The 20370-nt window shown below is 47.2% G+C and overlaps 1 protein-coding gene across 4 annotated transcripts in view; it reads left to right on the forward strand.

Moving 5' to 3' along the window:
• Nucleotides 1–20370, forward strand: part of LOC147673148 (SURP and G-patch domain-containing protein 2-like) — a 129919-nt gene that overhangs the window by 47760 nt on the left and 61789 nt on the right. For all 4 annotated transcript variants that reach the window (XM_086946905.1, XM_086946907.1, XM_086946904.1 and 1 more), the window contains 2 exons: nucleotides 7389–7489; nucleotides 9332–10828. In XM_086946905.1, the coding sequence (XP_086803031.1) occupies nucleotides 7396–7489; nucleotides 9332–10828 (1591 nt within the window). In that variant the 5' untranslated portion in view covers nucleotides 7389–7395. The remainder of the gene's footprint in view (nucleotides 1–7388; nucleotides 7490–9331; nucleotides 10829–20370) is intronic.

Genomic DNA, 20370 nt, shown 5'->3' on the forward strand with positions numbered 1-20370 from the left:
GGAACTACCCCAAATAATGCCACAGAAATATTAGTGGTAGTGTACTGAGGTCCTCAATATAACAGGCTCTTCAGTAATATCTTGTATTCAAATATGGTACATTCTAAGGGAGTTCTTCAAGGGCGTGAAGGAAGCTTTACCTGTCGGAGTGTGTTTTATCCGAGCGCCCATACAGAGACTGCTCGAATTCTTCTGGCAGCGAGTGTGCCCCTTGGTTCGGGAAGGGGTGGGAGATATTGCTGGACCATGGGCCTTAGAGGAGGCCACCCACTGTGAACGGTACCCAGACTGGGCAGGGGTAAGAAGCGGGAGAGAGGTATGGGCAGTGGAGGGGACCCTGTGCTGGTTCAGCCCAGTCGTGAATTTACTGATGGGAATTTGGCCTTGGAGTGGAAGGTATTGAACTGCCAGGTGCCTGGCAAGGGACCCTCTTTCTTCTGGGAATTCGGCAAAAAGACCCACCCATCCATACTAAGAGAAGGCAAGCAGTAAAGGTTAGGTACATTGAGTAATATCTGTTGCAGAGGCATAGGTGACCTACAGGAGGTCCTTTTGGTATCCGTGGCCTGGCAGGTGGTTGGAAGGAAACCGGCCACAGGGGGACTGGCAGGCTACCACAATGGCCTTATTGGTTGAACCAGAAGGAAACCACCGAGGACAGGGCCTGTGGTCCTGATGAGGTAGTGGACAGGTGACCAGGTCACCTTGCAAGGAACGGTGTAGTCTTTCACCCAGGATATCAATCCATTCATGGACTGGAAGCATATGCTTGCCCCTTGGAAAATGGATAGTTACACTGGAAGTGAATAGTCACCCGGCAGGCTGGAAGCAGATGCTTGCCTGGAAGGAAATGTGGTTGCACTGGAAGTGAAAGGTCACCCAGTTGGGCTGGAAGAAGACGCTTGCCCAAAAGGAAAGCGAGTGTTACGCTGGAAGGTGAGGGTCATCCAGCTGGGTGAAAAGAAGACGCTTGCTCAGAACAGGACAGAATGGTTGCGGGGCCGCCATCGGGCGACTGGTAGGGGCCCGGCAAGAGATACGTAAAAGACTACGTGAGGTAGAGACCCGACTGAGAACACTGGAGAGGGAAGCAAGCATTGACCCAGAGAAACAGAGTGATCTACAGGCAGGGAATATACACCACGCGGATATTCTGGAAACGCTGAGGGTCATTGACCACAGAGAAAACCTACGCCGGCAACACGCTGAAGCAGACAGGTCAGGCACCTTGTTGGCCCGCGTAGTGCGAGACCGTCCGGACACTCCGGTGATTACCCGGATACGAGATGGATCGAGTAGCATAGTCCACACACAGTCCGAGATTAACAGGGCGTTCTATGCCCATCTGCAAGCATTATACGCTCCTCCCCCCCATGGAGGACCCAGTACGAGTAGCAGAGTTCCTTCAGGATGTACCCTTTCCGACCCTATCTGCGGCAGCCCAGAAAGAAGTTGATGGCCCCATACCGCAACCGGAAATACGGGCTGCCATACGGTCCCTCAATCGAAACAAGACGCCAGGCCTGGACGGGCTGCCAGTAGAGTTTTATCAGACTTATTCTGATGCTCTGGTACCTGTTCTAGAAAAGATATATAAGGTGGCGTTTGAAGAGGGTCGAATGCCGACATCAACGATGCAAGCTCTGGTTATATCTATACCCAAACCGGGGAGGGATGCGCTTGAATTGAACAATTATAGACCCCTGTCCATGCTCTCCATGGAGTACAAAATCCTCAGTAGCCCCACCTTTCCGCTTTGGTTCACCCACACCAATGTGGCTTCCTCCCGGGAAGGAGCACATCCCAAAATACGCGACGCCTTCATGCCCTTATGGCTGCCACACCACAGGAATACCCCCAGGGGGGCTGTATAGCACTGGACCTGAAGCAGGCATTCGACTCCCTGTCATGGACGTTTAATTTCAAAGCATTGCGGTGCTTTGGTTTTCCAGATTCCCTCTTAAATGGGTTAAACTACTGTACACAGACCCCTCGGCTGGCGCACGAACGGGTTGTCATATATATTAGATACCTACCCAATAAACAGAGGCACCCGACAGGGTTGTCCCCTATCTCCGATCTTGTTTGTGTTAGCCCTGGAGCCTTTAGCCATAGCCCTTCGGGCCCACGGAGCACGGAGGGGCATTCCAGTGGGGGATACACATCACCTGATATCCATATATGCAACTGATATTTTACTATATTTCCGTGACCTTGAAGAGGACCCCACGGACATGGCTGACGTTTTTAGCCGATTTGAAGCGGTGTCAAGCTTAGCCATAAACCCGGGGAAGTCCACTGGTTTCTACTTTCAAGACCTACCGCACCCTCCCGATCTCCAATTTGGGAGATATCCGGTCCCAGTGGCCCAGAATACGTTCAGATACCTGGGCATACAGGTGTATAGAACCCCAGTAGACCAGATTGAAGGTAACGTCAAAAGGGCCATCACTAGCCTCCGTAGCAGTGTTGGGTTTTGACGTCCTTGCCCCTATCCGTTATGGGTAGAATAGCCATATCTAAGATGGTCCTGCTCCCCCGCATGCTATACTGTTTTGTCAATTTGCCAGTCATTCTCCCACAGCAGATATTTAACACACTGAATACGATATTGATAAGCCTCATCTGGGGATGGGACGCTGACGGATCAGTCTCCGAAAGCTCCAATTGGGGACTAGACTGGGAGGACTAGGTGTGCCTGATCATAAGGGGTATTACTACACCAGTCAACTCCAGTGGCTTGGACGATGGGTAGCAGGAAGGAACCTGCACGAAATCGAGTTCACGGTTGACTGACTGGCGCGGGGAGAATTGCATTCCTTGTTGTTGCCTGGGGGCAGGCTCCCCCTGGATTGCCACCCCCTCTTGCACACGGCCCTGACGTGTTGGAGGAAGGCGCTGGCATACACTTCGACCACAGTGCCATTTGCGGAGAACATTCCCCTGTTAGGCATCCCTACAACTCAGGGCAGACTCACACAGTGTAGATTACGGCCTTGGGCGGAGACTGGGGTGGAGGACGTGGGCGCCTTCTTTGGGGATGACACTCTGTTGGACCATGACTCCTTTCTGCAGGCCACGGGTGCTCCCCAGAGATTGTATCTGCTACATGCTGCAGTGTCCCATTTATATACGGCGTACCTGGGCACCACAGAGACGTCGCCCTGCGAGACATGAATTTGTCCACTTGATATACTACATGGGAACGGGCGGGCACCTGGTGCAATGGCTGTACATGGGGGTCAGAGAGCACGCAGCAGTCTCACTCACCGCACTCTGAGACGGGTGGGCACAGGACACGGGAGAGGTGATTCCAGATAAGACTTGGCAGACCGTTCTTGAACATCCCAGGAGGGTGTCGAGGAATGTTACATTTAAATTCATATAGGTCATGGTGCTTCATAGGGCGTACCTCACCCCTCCGAGATTACACAGAATGTTTCCTGATTCCCCTCACTGCTGCCCACGTTGCAAAGAGGAGGAAGCTGGCTTTCTCCATATGTTGTGGGCGTGCCACAATTGGGTGGTCACTGGAGAGGGGTCTGCCAGACTGCGTACAGGGACCTCCCTACCGGTCCCAGAGGTGGCTCTAAATTGTTTGATGGGACTCCGTTAACGCTCTAAGAATCAAAAAGCTAGGTTGAAGTTTGTAGATCTGGCCCTGTTACTAGCGATTAGAATTATAACGATGAGGTGGAAGTCATCCAGACCACCCAGTGTATCCATGTGGCAGTCGGATATGCTGAAGTGGGGCAGGGCGGAGGGCGCAGTGTTGAGGCGAGAAGAGGAGAGGGGACACAGGAAGCATCTCATAGCGCAGGATTGGGAGGTTATGATGTTAGACCTGGAGGGGGTGGAGGTGGCGACACTGCAGGCAGACGGGATGCAAAAGGGAGGATGATCCACGGTTTATAGGTATATGCAACATAGGTGACCAAAAGCCCTCAAAACCACACGGGTAGTATCTGTACACTTCTTACATGCTGAGGCTGGCTGATTTCTTTGCAACGGAGTGTCACATTTTGGACTCATCAGGACTAGGAGACACACGGGGATAGGTGGGAGTTGTGGGGTGGGAGGAAGGATCGGGGGTTTGATACTTTATTTGTGGCAACCAGGCACGATGGTAAGACGTTGTACACCGTACTAATGAATGTGCAAGCGCTTTTTAGATGCGCAGGTTGGGAAAGGATATGGTATTCTGTACTTCTGTTTTTTCTTTACCTAGGACATTTATACTACGCTGTCATAGTAAATGACCGACATATTTGGCTGGGGAGAAAACGAGAAAATGACTGTAATGTATTATGTGTGAAAAAGATATGATGATAATATATCGCTGTACGGTCGTGAATAAAGTGTTTTACATTTTTTTCTAAAAAGGACCGAATGGTTGCACCTAAGGTGGTAGGTCTCCTGGGCTGACTGGCTAGCACTGAATGTAGGGTACAGTGTTTGTGGCTAGGGGAGGCGAGCACAGGCTTATTAAGGATAAGGAAAACAATGGTAGTTGAAGGACTGCTTGTAAGTTAATAAATGCCTAATAAACTGTGCCCTCAATTCTTCCATAAACTAGAAACTATGTAGTCTGAGTTTGTGAGAGCCAGGACGGTGACCAGGTGTGGGGTGCCGCCGCTATGCCCATTAGTGTTTTAATCGGGCCGCTGAGTACAACAGTACTCTGAAGCATTGAGACAGAAATAGGACTATGTGCCTTGGGCCGTACAATGGTCCCAGCACGTGCATGCGCGCGCCGTTTCATGACCTGCTTCGGGTTGTTGCAAAAAGTGACACAGAAACACGTTGCCTACCAAGGAGCGCATGTGTTAAATAAACAGAACATTTATCCCAATGAATAAAACCAAAAAATACATAATAAAATATATTAAAAGGTACGATCATATTGCCCAATAAAGGGGCAATGGGAGAGCCATCTCTTATCTTTTTCCGCAGCAGCAAAGAAAGAGGCATTAAGATGGTTTTTAAGCCGTTTCAAGGGAATGTGCCATGGTGATTGGTGTACAGACCCTCGAGGATATTGCGGCATGGATTAGCAAATTTAGCGGCACAAATATGGAAATTTAGCGGCACAAATATGGAAATTTAACTGCATTTTTGCGGCACTTTATTTTGCTCATAATCGTTCATTTTCAGCCTTCAATCAATAGAAAATGTTTTAGCAAAGTATTCCACTTTAAAATAGGCATGTTTAAAGTTCTGCCTCTCTACGGAAGCACAGCTCTAATCCTAGACTCGTTTGAGGGGGTCCTATTTCTCCCTGGGATGTTCTAGCACCCTTGTATGCACCCCTGCTGGGGCACCGCTGCCTCCTGGACCCATGAGGCACAACACCTCTTCTTCAGGTGCCCTAGGGCTCAGGGTCTTAGTGGGTGGAGGTGCAGTGCCACGGCTAATGTAAGGATGTTAAATATTGCTCTAAGCCATGGCAGACATACTGAGTCCAATAGATGGGAAAACGTGTAATGTTTTGTTCACTGTTAGTTAATATTGCATTATTGTAATATGCTACAGGATGGATCTAACCTTAAACAGAGATAGGAGATGCAATGTACATGCTTTTAGTACCGTATTTTCCGGCGTATAAGACGACTTTTTAACCCCTTAAAATGTTCTCCAAAGTCGGGGGTCGTCTTATACGCCGGGTACCAAATTTTTAGGAGTGGAAGCAACGTTTCGGTATGTTCGAACTGCGTGCTCAGTCTAGAGACACAGCGGGCGGGTACATGCGCTGATCTGGCGTCTCTCTCTGCGCTGATCTGGCGTCTCTCTAATCTCTCTCTCCCTGCTACTGATCCCCCTCATACCATATTCGTGCTTATGTGAGTCATACTACAATCCCCTCTAGCTGTACGGTACGGTACTTTATTTACCGTATGCGATTTTATATAGCGCAGACTTTACCCGAAGGTGTCAGAGCGCTTCACAATAGGACTAGTAATGATACATGAGGAGATAATTACAACAGAACAAATTACAATAGCAAACGTTACGTTAAGTTACGGCACATGAATCAAAAATGACAATAGTGCGCAGTCTCTTACAGTCCTGTAGTGCCGATGGGAGCAGGATCTCACGGGGCATTTCGGTATTTTCGAACCGCGTAGGTATTCAGTCTAGAGCTACAGCGGGCACATGCGCTGATCTGGCGTCTCTCTCTCCTTCCGATATGGCCATAAATCTCACGTTCATCGGAAGGAGAGGAGCGTCAGTGCCGTACGTCATCTCCTCAGTTCATGGGCATTGAAAGGGGACTGTAGAAAGTTCCCGCCGGCAATACAGTACTGCACTGGAAGTGGGGGTAGTCTTATACGGCGAGTATAGCATGAAACCTACATTTTATGAAGAAAAGTAGGGGGTCGTCTTATACGCCGGGTCGTCCTATACGCCGGAAAATACGGTAAGTTCAGTAATCTTACGTATCAATAAAAAGATTATCAAAATAAAATAAATATTGCTCAACGCAGATCAGTGGCATGAGGCTGGGTGGTGGGTGTGAGCCCTTATAAAATACAGCCCCCACCTCAATGTGACTTAGAGAGGTAGCTCGTCCATTTTATGCAAGGGCACTGGAATTATTCGCAAGGTAGGCACAAATTAAGCAGATGCATTGTCTAAATTATTCATCAACAAAAGCAAAATATGTGGCGTAATGTGTGACATTTTGTGACAGTATGAGATGGTAACATGGGATGTGTAGTTTTTTTTATGTTTTCACTATTTGGATTGCTTGCTGTGAATTTCACAGTAAAGAAAGACAGGCCTAAACGAAGCCTCGGTTCCAGAAAAAGAAATGGAATTTTAGCCTAGTGTCTTGAGGGTTATTTGAGTTGCCCGAGTAGTGTTTGAAACAGTCTCCTGTCTTGTCACTGACTAGCTTTCTTCATCAAAAAAGCGTGGAAAATCAAAGCAGCTGACAAACTCCTTTTCTGTTTGTCCGTTCCCCTGCTGTCTCAGACACTCCTATTGTGAGTATAAGGTGACAATGTATAGTAGTAAAGGCGCATATTTTTGTACAGTTTTTATTGTTGCTCAATTTGTTGAAAAGGTGCCATTTGGTCCCCCTAGATGCATTATCTTTTTAGTAAATGTTTTCCCTGAAGGTACTGAGTGCTGTAATTATCTCCTTTATTAGTGAAACATCCTTTCTTTGTCAATATCCCAGATTGTGGCCGTGGCACTAGTATACTTGCCATAAATAGCTCCAATTATTGCAATGTACCTAATTAGTATTCCATACCCCACGACATGTGTATCAAACATCCTTCCTCAATTACAAACGTATTAAAGTTAAATACTTCGTAATACTAGGTGATTTAATTATTGATAATGTTACGAATTTTGTAAGTAAAGTTTGTTTTTTTCCACAGATGAAAAATGGACTTTATTCCGAATGATATTTTCACGGATTTGATGCTTGATCTGGTTGGAAAATATAAAGGACCCCCAATAGCTGCTTCTGTCTTGCAAGGTACTGTCCATTACAGGTCTTGATTAGCTCACTTGTGCAAGACAATTGCATTTTGTAACAGGGTGTGTAAATGGGCAAGAAACATTACTGGCCTGTTACAACTCCAGATTTACTCTAAACAAGCGCAGCTCCTTCACCAGGGGCTAATGTTGGAGGCCCTGCTTCCTATCTCCCTTTCTTTCTTGCTCTATCTGCTTGGCCTCAACTGCCTCTTCCTCTCACATCCAGTTTTTGTGTCTGTGCATGAGCAAGTGCAAAAAGAAAGAAAGGAGAAGGTGTGGCAGGCCTCCCCTCAGCTCAAGTGGGTACCAGTTTGGATCTTTCTGCATGATTAAATCTTACTCTTGTGTCTGGCTCTCTTCCTCTTTAGATCGCTCTTTAATCTGAGCTGACCATACCATGCTCTTCTTCCCATCCCCTCTTCTCCCTTCCCATCCCATCTATTCCGGGTGTGGGGCGTACATGTGGGTGAATGGAGCAAGACTGTAGAGGCTGGATGGGGAAGAAGGTTGACCTGATTATACACTTGGGAGATCAGCTTCTGGTCTGTGAAAGGAGGAAAACGGGGCTTGGTCAATAGCGAGCGGTCGTTGTCAGATTGGTATGCACTAATGAGTTCACATGAATCTGCAGTTCTAAAGCATGGGTCCCTCTGGTGTTGCTGAAATTTGGTATTGTAGCCTTCTGCTTTCATGTGCTCATGTGTTTGTTTTTGTTAGTGTGTTTTGCGTTTGGAAACTGGATATTTGACATCTTTGGCTTTGTAGTTTGGCATGGGACACCTCCAAGACTATAAATTATATAAACATCTGGAAAATACAGCAACATGATTAAGCAGAAGCTTAAAAGTCTCAGTAGATATTTTCTCTGAACATTAGTAAGTATTTAGAAAGTTTTTGAATGTTTTTGTTTTTATTTAATCCCTTTCGTCATTTTAATTTCTGCAATAAAATTGACTATTAATGCCAAAAACAAATTGTCCTAATCTGTTTAGACACAGGCTTGCTGCTGATAGTTATTCTCTTTAGACTCAAAGGGTATTGATATTTTGAATAGAATGTTCTCATTTCCTGTGGGTTAATGGACATGTCTATAAATTCATAGAACCAAGTAATTGATCCCATTTAATGTAACGAAAGGCTGGTCTTTCCTCTGTTGTGTTTCATTACACTTCAATGGTGACAAACTGACATCTGTGATCTTTTCACTTGGTAGCATGTCTCCAAGGATTAGATATGCTGCCCTCTGGGTGGTGAAAGAGTTTGGAAACCAAACCTGCCATGCAGCCTCTGCTTCTGTGTGGTGCCCTCAGTTGCTCCTGTCCTCTTAGCTAACATCACTTGCATGGTGTTGACCAGTAAAAATAGCCCATTATTGATACTGTTGGGGTATCTAAAAACGTGAATGTACTTGCAGTATAACACAACATCAGACATCTATGTCCATCCGTGTCTGCCCATGAAAAAGTGAACTTGCTTACATTGTGCAAGCAATTGCCTTTTAGGCCATGTACACATTATTTCAGAGTTTGTAAAAGAATGGGGATGGCTGCTGTGCTTACTTGCCACTGCAAAGGGTTGTGTATTTTTTATTTTGGTTACTGGTTCTGCTTGCTGGAGAGAAACTTTTGTGTCTGTCTTAACTACCACACCTTCCCAGAGGCTTCGTTCTCAACATGCATTGTGATTTTGTTACATCTTTGTGCATGGCATTTAGTGCAGTGCAACTGCCCATCACTTGCTCACTAGCAGAGATGTCATCCCTATAGTGGCTTACTCCCTTCTAGGCATGAACGTTTTTAAATTCTCAAACCTTCTATCCTTCTTTCTGTTTTGCCATCAGATCTAGCTGGACCAGAGGCTGAACGAAACCGAACGGATTCTCCAGATGAAGAGCAGTATGCCTGTGAACCGGATGCTCAAATAGACCACCCTTCCTTGTCAACACATGATGACTCTCAAAAATCGGCCAGTCCCACTGACAGTGTTAAAAAAGCACCCACAAAGCAATCCAAGTCACAGAGCTCTAATTGCACAAAAGACAATATCTCACCAGAGCTTTCCAAGTGTCAAGAATCTGTCGGCCATAATAAGAGTGAAGGACAAACTTACAATAATAAGGGATCTTCACGCTTGAATTCTAGAAAAGAGACTTCTTCGCTAAAGCATACCGACCAGAGACGATCTGGCAGCCCCTCCAAGATTAAGAAGCAAACCTCAGACAACCGTTCCATAACTTCGAGCTCGGATCAGAGAAAAGATGCTTCCTCTCCAAAGCATGTCGGCCATCGACCATCTAGAAGCCCAGTTGAGGGTAAGGGACAAACCTCTGATAGCCGCTCAGGGTTAAAGGGCAGGGATTACAATAAAGATAATCATTCTACAGGGCATTCCAACCGCCAGCAATCTCGCAGCCCCACTGAGAATAAGAAACCAGCCACGAGCAGCCGCTTGGAGTCCAGGAGCAGTCGGGAGAGAAGCAAAGAAGATCATGCTAGCCATTCATCTGAGAAAAAGAAGAATGTAATTTCTGACCACCAGAAAGGTGAGGGGAGTTTGAGCAAGGGAGATGCAGCGTTGGCACCCAGAACAGAGGATAAGAATAAACCAGAAAAGGGAGATAACATTTTCCAGACTCTGAAAGATAAGTTGGATGATCCAAATTTTCTTTTCATATGTGGGGAGCAGCTGATTAAATGGGTTGAATTAGCCAAAGAGCACGACATCAAAAGTGACATGGTCCGTGGTAATCTATACACTGAAACCTTCAAAAATCTCATAACTGCATTTAAATGCAGACCTACCACGGAGCATCATAAGTACTTCTTCTCTAAAGTTGGAGAGGACTTGTGCCACCCCGCCTTTCAGAGACCCAGCTTGGACATTGAGCTATTGGCACTGTGTCAAAAGGGCAACAACTCAGAGGCCAGAGAGTTCTTGAAAAAGATTAACCCTCTTGATAAGGACTTGGAAAAGATCCAGTACCTGCTTATGAAGGCCACAATCCCTTTATTTTTGATCTGCAATGCATATGAAGCAGGAAGCAGTGCCACGTCGCCCAAGCCTGACCTTCGGACTACAGTTTTACCATGCCGTCATTCCTTGGTGCTCTTGGGGCAGATTTTTTGTCTGATTTCATCTTTGAGGCAAGAAAGGGTCCTGGAAGCTCTTGGCGTACATGGCAAGCCTCCCCAACCTTCGCACTCCCCAAATTTAGACAGTGGTTGTTTGTTTGGGAAAGACTACATCGCCAAGCTTGATTTGTTCTTGAAAAAGGGTCTACTGTCCAGAAAAGATGAGGAAGCCCACCAAGCCAACTCAAAAGACGTTGAGCCACAAGGTAAACAAAGTTTGCATGCTCCAGAATTAAATAATTTCAAACTGGTCATATGTAAAATAGGAAATTTTTTGTGGTCATCCATATGCTAGTTTACTGCATCATCATTGTCCCACTTTGATTATTCTAGCGGAAAGTACTGTCTCCAGCTTGCATAACAGAAGAATCAGAAACACCAAAACTTCAAGGAACCCACAATTTTCCTTTTCCACATAACAAATACATATATTCGCTTTCACTAATCTTTGTTGCTGCTCTTTTAGCAACAACATTTATGGGCTCTGGTGAAAAGAAAAGCAAAGTTTTGAAAAGCAGGGTACAACAAATCCTCTGCCTTGCAGGTGTTTCTCTCAGTTGATCTAACAACATGGTCATCTATCATGATGTTTACTTAGGGAGATGGTGGGTTGTAAACCATTGTCCATATTGCAGCTGTCATACCTGACACTTCCAAGCAAATTTAAAGGTGGATTGTTTCATCTCTTTATGTGAAAGGCAGATCTTCCTTTCTTCCCCGCACTCCTGTGTTCTCATTTCCCTGGCATGATTTCAGCACTATTTTCCCCCACACTTTTCTTCAATTGTCCCACTCTGAATTTATAAACAGTAGAATATTTCCATACGTGTACACGACCCTATACAGTTACAATTTGGAATGAATTTGAAGAACCTGGAAAACAGGCCTAGAGGAGGTAACATTTTATGTCTTTATTGTTTGTTATTTTAATAGCCATTTAAATTTGGTTAGTCTAATACTGTATGTTAGTCTGAAATCATAAAAACAAAACACAGCCTCCCTAATTAAAAAGCAGGAAAGGCTTTTATGTGCCTAGTAGCATGCCTTTTAGGAATTTTATAAGCAGCACCTAAAGCATCAGGCACAGTTGGATCGGTGAGGTTGTTTTTTTTTTTCTGCTCACTAAGCAAGAAATTCCTTCATATTGCTGTTTTTTTTCATATTGGTTTTTGGTCTGGAATAGAAATGTGCCAAGCTCCGTAACTGTAAGTTTAAATTCTATTAAGGACATGGAGGCGAAGATTATGCCTTATCTCTCTACGCTTTATTATTTAACAAATGTCATAGCAGCTCAAAACAACAAACTCAATCCTAAAAAAAAATCAACTCCCATGAACCATGGGGAGATCCAACTATATAGTCCTTCTACAGTGTCCATTAACTCTCATATAGTCCTTTAATTGTGTCCTCTCCTTTTTAGGTTTCGCCTGGGGCACAGAGCTTTAGCTCCGCCCCCAGGAGAAATCTTTAGTTTTCAGTATGGGGGACTTGAATCCGCCCCTTCTTCCATTGGCTAGCTCCATAAATGGAGGCTAGCCATTGGAAGCCGGATCTGTCCGTCAAGGCCGGACCAGATTCGTGGGCGTTCCCAAGATTTTTTCCCTCTCCACCCTTTTTGCCTCGTCATCGGGCGGAGTTTCGTTTTTTTTTTTTTAGTTGTTTGTTGTAAGCGCTGGGAGCGCTCCACTTTCACTTCCATCTGCCCTAGCGCTGGGAGTGATGTATTGCTGACCTAGCGCCTGGGAGAGCTGTTTTGTTCATAGCCGGAGCCCACCCGGCATTTGCCGCCAGATCGCATCCGAGCGAGTGCCTTCCTCGCGGCATATTTAAATTAGGGAGGAAGCCCACCCCTCGTGTGCCTCTAATTCACCGCCGCAGCCCAGGAGTTTGTTCAAGTCCCCGCCGGGCCGCCGCGCTGCCTGCGACGACCCGGAAGCGGTTGGGCAGCCGGCCAATCCCAGCGCGGCCCCAACCGGAAGTCCCGCCCCATCGCGGCGAGAGAGAGAAACTACTGCCCGAGGAGCCACGAAGGCTCCTGATTGAGTCCCGGTCCCGAGATGGGGGACCGGGTGAAGAGCGGCCGGGCGCATGGGAAAGGCGGGGCTCTCATGTAGTGAGAGAGCCCCGCAAAGCGCTACCGCCGCCCGAGAGGCAGAACCGCCGCCGAGCACCGGCAGAACCGGTGAGTGTGTTGAGGGAGAGGAGGGGCGTCGGGGCACATTGCCGGTGCCCGCCCCTCCCCTCCAGAGCGAGTATCGTTGTGCTGAGAGGCCCGTGAGGCCTCAAGTGATTCCGAGTCCCCCGAGAGAGGCTCCGCCTACCTCCAGTGACGCTGAGTCCCCCGAGAGGGGCTCCACTTGCCCCCCACCTTGTTCTCGAGCCCTGAGAGGCTCCAACGTTGGCTGCAGTTCCTTGAGAGCTCGAGAGGCTCAGTTAGGTTGGAGTCCAACCATCAGGGCAAAGCTATCCTGATTACAAAAAGAATTACACAAGCAGACTTCAGAAAGCATAGTCTTTCATCAAGGTGTAAACAGGTAATATGTTTAGACCATTTACACAAGTGTTATTCTACAGGTAACATAGTTCATAGACACGAAGGAGCTATCATGCATGTCTCTTTGTGTGACAGCATTTTTAAAAGTTCAGGCCTTAAACACCAAAAGCTATCCCTCAGGTGTGATATCTTTCAGTCTCAATTCTAGGTCCACAGTTATAACCTTGGTTACACCTGCTTTACAAGCTAGGTCACTAGTATCGTAGTTGCAACTTCTAGATAGAGAAGATATATGTGTATTTGACTGCTCATATTAGGAACCTTTGGAAATCAAGGATTCTCAGAACTCTCCAGACAGCACTGATCTCATTAAAAGTGCTCCACTGTCCACCCCGAAGGATAAGTAAGCAGTGATGCTGAATAGACAAGCCATCATTCAGGACATGTGTACTTAGCAACAGCATAAATTGGCCATGTATGGTAAATATAATTTTAATTGCATTCATGTAGCGCTTACTACTCCTGACCCGGTGTTGTAGCGCTTTTTCAGCAAGTAGCATGCTACTCTGGAGCCCAAAAAAGGGTTAGTGGTATATTAGTATAGGGAAATATAAGTTGTTAATTCAAGGGGTGGACATGTGAGTCTGTTAGTCAGTGCAAAAGCTAATGGCAATGTAAATGACAATGCCATTTATTTATCTGTTTTCAAAACCAACACATAAATACAAATTTTGTCATTTACAATGCCAATAGCTCTTACTTTTCCAAAGGCGAAACCATTGCATTGTAAATGCTTGTTAGGTTTCGCCTGGGGCACAGAGCTTTAGCTCCGCCCCCAGCCCAGGAGAAATCTTTAGTTTTCAGTATGGGGGACTTGAATACGCCCTCTGTTCCATTGGCTAGCTCCATAAATGGAGGCTAGCCATTGGAACAGAGATCTGTCCGTCATGGCCGGACCAGATTCGTGGGCGTTCCTGCATTTATTTCCCTCTCCACCCACTTCTGTTGTCATCACGGCGGTGGGTGGGTGTTATTTTTTTTTTTCGAGTCGGCCTGTTTTGTTCCTTTTAAAAGTGTCTGTTGTTGAAGTTGGCTGCAAGATTCGAGTTCCCACGAGGCGATCAGGTAGGGAGCATTTTGTTTATAAATGTGTTTTCACTTTGTAAGTTTATGCATTTTGTCCTGTGCCCGTTCCCGCCCCCCCCCCTCGCTGTCCGTGCGCCGTTCCTGTCCTCCCCCCCCCCCCCCCCTCGCTGTCCTGTGCCCGTTCCCGCCCCCCTCCCGCTGTCCGGGTCCGTTCCGCCCCCCTCCCCGTGTGCCCGTTCCCGCCCCCCTCCCCTTTCACTCTCCGTTGCTTGTTATGTGTTGCGTCTACTTTCCCAACACCCATTGTTTTGACTGTTAGCATTGGTTCACTTGTTTGTTTAGCATACATACGCCCCCACCCCTCACCACACAAAAAAAATGTCCCTCGTGACGACTTTCTACTTTCGGTGTCTATTTTGTTAATTGTGCGGTCCGAGTGAGGTAGAGAGAGCAGCGAAGAAAGCCCACGGACACAACTGAGTACCCTCGGCAAACTATTCTAATCTTTTATTCAATTAAAACTCTTTGCTGCCCCTTTTATGAATGGAAGAGAGGACGGAGATTGGAAGGGAGAAACAAGCAGGAGGAGGGGATGGAAGGAGCAGGAGGGGGAGAGAGCACTGGATGCCGCTCTGGCTGACAGAGAAGGCAGGGGCCGCCTCTCTTCCTCCTCCTCCTTTAGCAGTGTGTGGTTTGTGTTTATGCCAGGCCGTGGTCAGTCCCCCTCGATGTCGTGTTCACCCAGGGGGAGGGGAAACTGCAGCCAGGAGGAGGGGATTGAGCGCGAGCGAGAGAGAGAGAGAGGGGAGGGAGAGACAGCCTCAAACAAAAACAAAAAAAAGCCCTGAGATTTTTTGTATCTTCCCAGTCTGCACTACACAATAAAGGAGAAAAAATGCCCAAAGAGGAGCAATGTACCTGGTGAGACTGCAAGGACAACCTGTGCTGCTTTTTGGTTTGATTTCGTTTTTACGTTCTGGGATTTTTGAGGGTGCTGTTTTCTGCCGTTGCCTCCGTTTTTTCTCCCTCGTTCTCTGTTGTGTGTTTAACGGGAGCTAGAGGGGGAGGGAGCGAGCCAGGGAGGGGAGCCACTGGGCCAGGCATACCGGACTAGGAAAGGCTGGGGATTCTAAAGGCCTGAACACTGGGTTATTGTGGTTGGGAGAGGTTACAGGGAGGAGAGGAGGGTGGGTCGGTTCTAGATTCAATTTGTGTGTTATTTTTTTTTAAACAGGATGCACACGCGTCAGCTGGGACACTGCGGCTTCCCTTTTCTCCCTCTGCATGGGGGGTAGAGCGAAATAAAAAGGAAATGGTTTTGCCATTCTGGAGTTTGTAGATAGCAGCTGAAGGGCACCTAACGTTTCTAGATAGCCAAATGTATTCTTGCTTGCCTAAAAATATAAATAGAATTGTCGTTATATTGTCATCAGTAATTTGGAAGCTTGGTTATGAGCGGGTACTTTTGGAAGTAAAATAACGTTGTTTTTCAGGGATTTTAGCACGTATGTTTTTATTGGACCCAGGCATTTTCGTGAGTTAAAGTTTTCAGAAGTACTTTGAGAATTCTGTCCCATTTCAGTGGTTTAAGCGTAAATATTTTAGCTGCAGGGCTTGGATATGTACATATGTTAATTTTATTAATTTATTTACTTGTAAAACGGCTGTAGGCAACGTGTTTGGTATAAACCTGCATACATCTATATAAATGCATGTCTATTTCTTGTTCAGGGTAAAACTGAGCATTAAGGCGATTCCTAAAACCGATATTTATGTTTTACCTTTGCTTTTCACTTCCCAGCAATAAAGACCACTCCTAAACAGTGCCGTAAAGGTTACGTTGGGTTTGTGGTTTGTTGTTAAGAGTGTAATATTGAAGAGCACCACTATTTCATGCATTTATTTTTTTAGTATGGGAGAGTAACTTTGAAATACACAGCACCCTCCCCTTTTTCGTACGGAGAAGGCAACTTATTTCTTTTTTATTTCTGAATCCGTCTCATTTTATGCGGTAAAGTAAGAAACGGACCATGTTAACCCTAAAAATGAGAATGACCCTGCAGCTGCCAGGTTCATGAAACCTCATCTGCCCCGGAGAGCAAATGATTTTTGCCACACTGTCTTATCCTTATACAGTACAATTTTGACAGTCAAACTGGATTTGGCATCAGAAGACGATCTTCAGGAATCATGAGTGTGAGACTGCCCCAGACTGTGTTAGACAGGTAATTACGAACTTACTTCACTATTAAACAAGCTGTATGATGATTCAGTTTTTTATATTGTGCATCGTGGTTATTTATTTTAAGTCAGCCAAAGATTAAAAACATATTTTGAGCTGATTCGTCAAGCTCAAGGTACCATTTTCCAAAGACTAATAATATTGTATTAAATGCCAATATTGTGTTCTTTGCAGATCTTCATAACCTGTATTTTTATGCTTCAAGATAGCATGAATGCAAAATAGGAGGTGGTGTGCTATTAAAATTAAGCGATTTTGCTACTCAGTCGCCATGCTCCGATTTTTGCGGGCGTTGCTCCTATTCATAGAACTTAACATTCTTTGAGTTCAGTCATTGTCAAATTGTAATCATCAAAATTGCCCATTGCTGACCACGTGACTATCTTCTAAAGAGTGGTTCTCTGGGTTAAGGCCTTCCATTCAAACAGAATTGGAAAGAGAATTTTGGGCATGTTTGAGGACTCTTAACTGGGTCAATTTTTGTAGAATCATTCCATGGGTCATCAGAGCTGTGTGGGCTGTGAGAGCTGTGAGAGCTGTGTGGGCTGTGAGAGCTGTGTGGGCTGTGAGAGCTGTGTGGGCTGTGTGGGCTGTGAGAGCTGTGTGGGATGTGTGGGATGTGTGGGCTGTGTGGGCTGTGTGGGCTGTGAGAGCTGTGTGGGCTGTGAGAGCTGTGTGGGCTGTGAGGGCTGTGAGGGCTGTGTGGGCTGTGTGGGCTGTGAGGGCTGTGAGAGCTGTGAGAGCTGTGAGAGCTGTGAGAGCTGTGAGGGCTGTGTGGGCTGTGTGGGCTGTGTGGGCTGTGTGGGCTGTGTGGGCTGTGTGGGCTGTGAGGGCTGTGTGGGCTGTGTGGGCTGTGAGGGCTGTGAGGGCTGAGAGAGCTGTGAGGGCTGAGAGAGCTGTTGGCGATGTAAATAACAATGCCATTTATTTATAAGTAAAAAAAAAAAAGAAATGTCATGAGCAATGCCAATAGCTCTAACTTTTCCAAAGGCGAAACCATTGCATTGTAAATGCTTATTTTAGGTCTCGTAGACCTATTGTCACCGAGTTCGCTCTGAAGGGAGATAGAGCTGTGCACGAGCCGACCAGGGTCTGTGGACGCGCCGACGCAGGCCGGCCGAAGGCAAGCACACACACGTGCACACGCAGACACCCGCGCACGCACACACACCTCCTGCAACTTTCACACATGTCTATTAATTTCCCCCAAAGTGTCCGCTTTTGTTTCTTTCGCTCCCCACGTGTACTCCCCTCCCTCTCGGTGATCCAGGGGCCCGGCTTGCATAGGAATCCCTCTCTAGGTCGTCACAGGCACTCACCTCGCTCTTGGTGATGCAGTGTCTCGCTAGCTTCACAAAGGCGAAGTTGCCCTTCCCCAGCGTGCTCTCGATGTTGTAGAAGGCCACCCACACCGGGCCGCGCTGGGGGTGCCCCGGGGGCTCGGCCATCACCATGCTGGGGCCTGGGAGCAGCGGAGGCGGCACCAGGGTGCGGGAGCCTGGGGAAGCGGCTCGAGCAGCTCCGGCTCTGGCGGCCGAGCTCAGCCTCGGCCGTGGGGAGTGGAGGGGGGGGGCGTGGCGTGCTAAGGCCAAAGAGAAAGTGCGTCACCTTTGCGAGGCCCTCGTTCTCTCCAGTGTGGCGCACACAGGTCGCCCCACGCAGCAAGAATCTCTCACCTGCGCGTCGGTGAGCCCCAGCTACTTCCGGTCCGGCTTGGTGACTTACTTCTGGATCTCGAAGCCTTCTCCTGCCACTTCCGCTGCAGGTTGGAGAAGACGGCGCGGGACCAGGAGCGCTTCCGTTTGTAGGTCGGCGGCATGGTGTCCTTGGTGAGCACGGCAGAGGGGCTTGTGTGGGGTGGCAGGAGGGAGAGGCACGTGTTACACCACATGTCTGCAGAGGGCCATCATAGAGCAGGACACGCAAGCACACATGTCACGAACACACTTCACACAAGCGCACATCACACGAGAACACATCCCACAGTCACACGTCACACAAGAACACATACCCCCAAGCACCCATCCCACAAAGGACAAACTAATAAGAGCTTCCATGCAGTGTGGGGTTACGAATATTTGAAGACAGAGGGGGCAGACATTTCTACTGGAGCACTTAACACTTGTCCGGAGCACCCTATTGCTACCCACCCGCTAATGTGTATAACATAATCAAAAGGATTTCCACTGGAACAAATCTAAACATGGTTTGGTATGTTTAGAACGCATTTGAGCAAATTCTTGTGAAACACGGTTGAACGTGAGCATAGTACAGTCGTCCCAGCTTTCTCCACAAAAGACTAATCGGTGATGACAAACACTCCAAGCCGTTTGAACATAAAGACAAGTGCCTCGAGTTTTGTGTGTGCTTTTAATGCGGCAGCCTTTTTTATCCATGCCCACCCTACTACCTCTAACTTCCTGCTACGACCTCCCATCTACCCCCCCTCTGCCAGTGCAGATTGGTTTATAAGACAGCTGTCGGTGCAGGGTTTTTCTTTTCTATGCCAGAACGCGCACTCCAATTGCCCCTGCTATGCCCTCTCCCGGAAGTAAAAACAGGAATTCCCGTGCATTGGCAAGGGAGATGCCAGTACTGGCACCTGATGCACGAATCAGCTGATGTCAGCACTGGTAGGTGACTGTGTATTTTTATATTAACAAACAAAAGGCCTGGGATTTAAAACGCGCTGCAAGAAGAGGTGAAAGCAGCATTCTCCGAGTAATTACGGATGGATTTGTAGTGCCGTGCTGAAAGCGGCCCTGCCAGCGGGAGAACTATCACTGTGCCCGTGGCTGTTTTGAAAAAGGATCACGGAAAAATGTCACGATGGCGTGACTGCCAGCGTTGTTATTAGTATGTGGAACCCTGTGTTTTTATGCACATAGACAAAGGTTATAAATGTAAGCGGTACACAGTCACATTACATGTATGTATTTTCAAGATGTACAGGTGTTTAGAAAGCAGGGTAGTTGAAATGCGTAAGGCCTCCATTCCGCTTACGCAACTTTCTCAGACACCATTTGCGCTCCCGGTTTGGGGCGGGGGTGACTGATAGAGGAAGAGGGAGGAATGTACCTGGAAACGTGTCCTGAAACTGCTGCTGCGCTGTGCTCCGTGGATGTGAGTGTAGGGGCCCAAGGACGGAGGAGGCCTCTGGGCTGGGCTCTAGCGCTGCGAAGTACTGGCTGGACGAAGACTGCAAGTGGGGGGCGTGAGCCCCGGACTGCCGGCTCGCGCTTATTAAGGAGGTGAGATGCAATGCATGGCAGACCTGGCTTACGATGTTACACATGCATTGGGTCCTTAATAAGAAAAAATGTAACTGAAGTGGGTCTAAAGCACCACAACTACTTCCTCTTTTGTAATCGGATGTAAGATTCCACAGCTGTCATTAAGTGTCCCGAGGTCCTGCTGTCATGTTAATCGGATAAAGGGGTTCCCTCTTCTGGAGTAGCTGAATGCTAGCCTGTACTGCAAGTCTCTGATGCGTCACATGTCTCTTGGATGGTAGTTGGCATAGAAATTGTTGGATGTTTGCAGTGGTGACTAGGCTTCCTTTTCAATAATTGGCATGCTGGTGAGATCACTGCACAAGAGAAGGGGTCGGGCACTGTTGATAGCTAAACGTGCCAACGTTGTAAAGAGGCTCCAATAAAACTCGCTATAGAAAAGTATTGGGCTGAAATATTATTTTGGACAGTCCTAACATAATGTTAAGTATTTGATAATATACATAACTAATAATTACTACTATAAATAAACTGTAGTACATCTAAACAATAGTTACTTTAGACCTCAGTATTATAGGGCTGCCCCCTTACATACTGCCCACTCCAAACTGCCCCCTCACACTCTGCCCTCTCACACTCTGCCCCCTCACACTCTGCCCCCTCACACTCTGCCCCCTCACACTCTGCCCCCTC

This window comes from Lissotriton vulgaris, chromosome 12 (assembly GCF_964263255.1).
Source record: "Lissotriton vulgaris chromosome 12, aLisVul1.2, whole genome shotgun sequence".
Lineage (NCBI taxonomy): Eukaryota > Metazoa > Chordata > Amphibia > Caudata > Salamandridae > Lissotriton > Lissotriton vulgaris.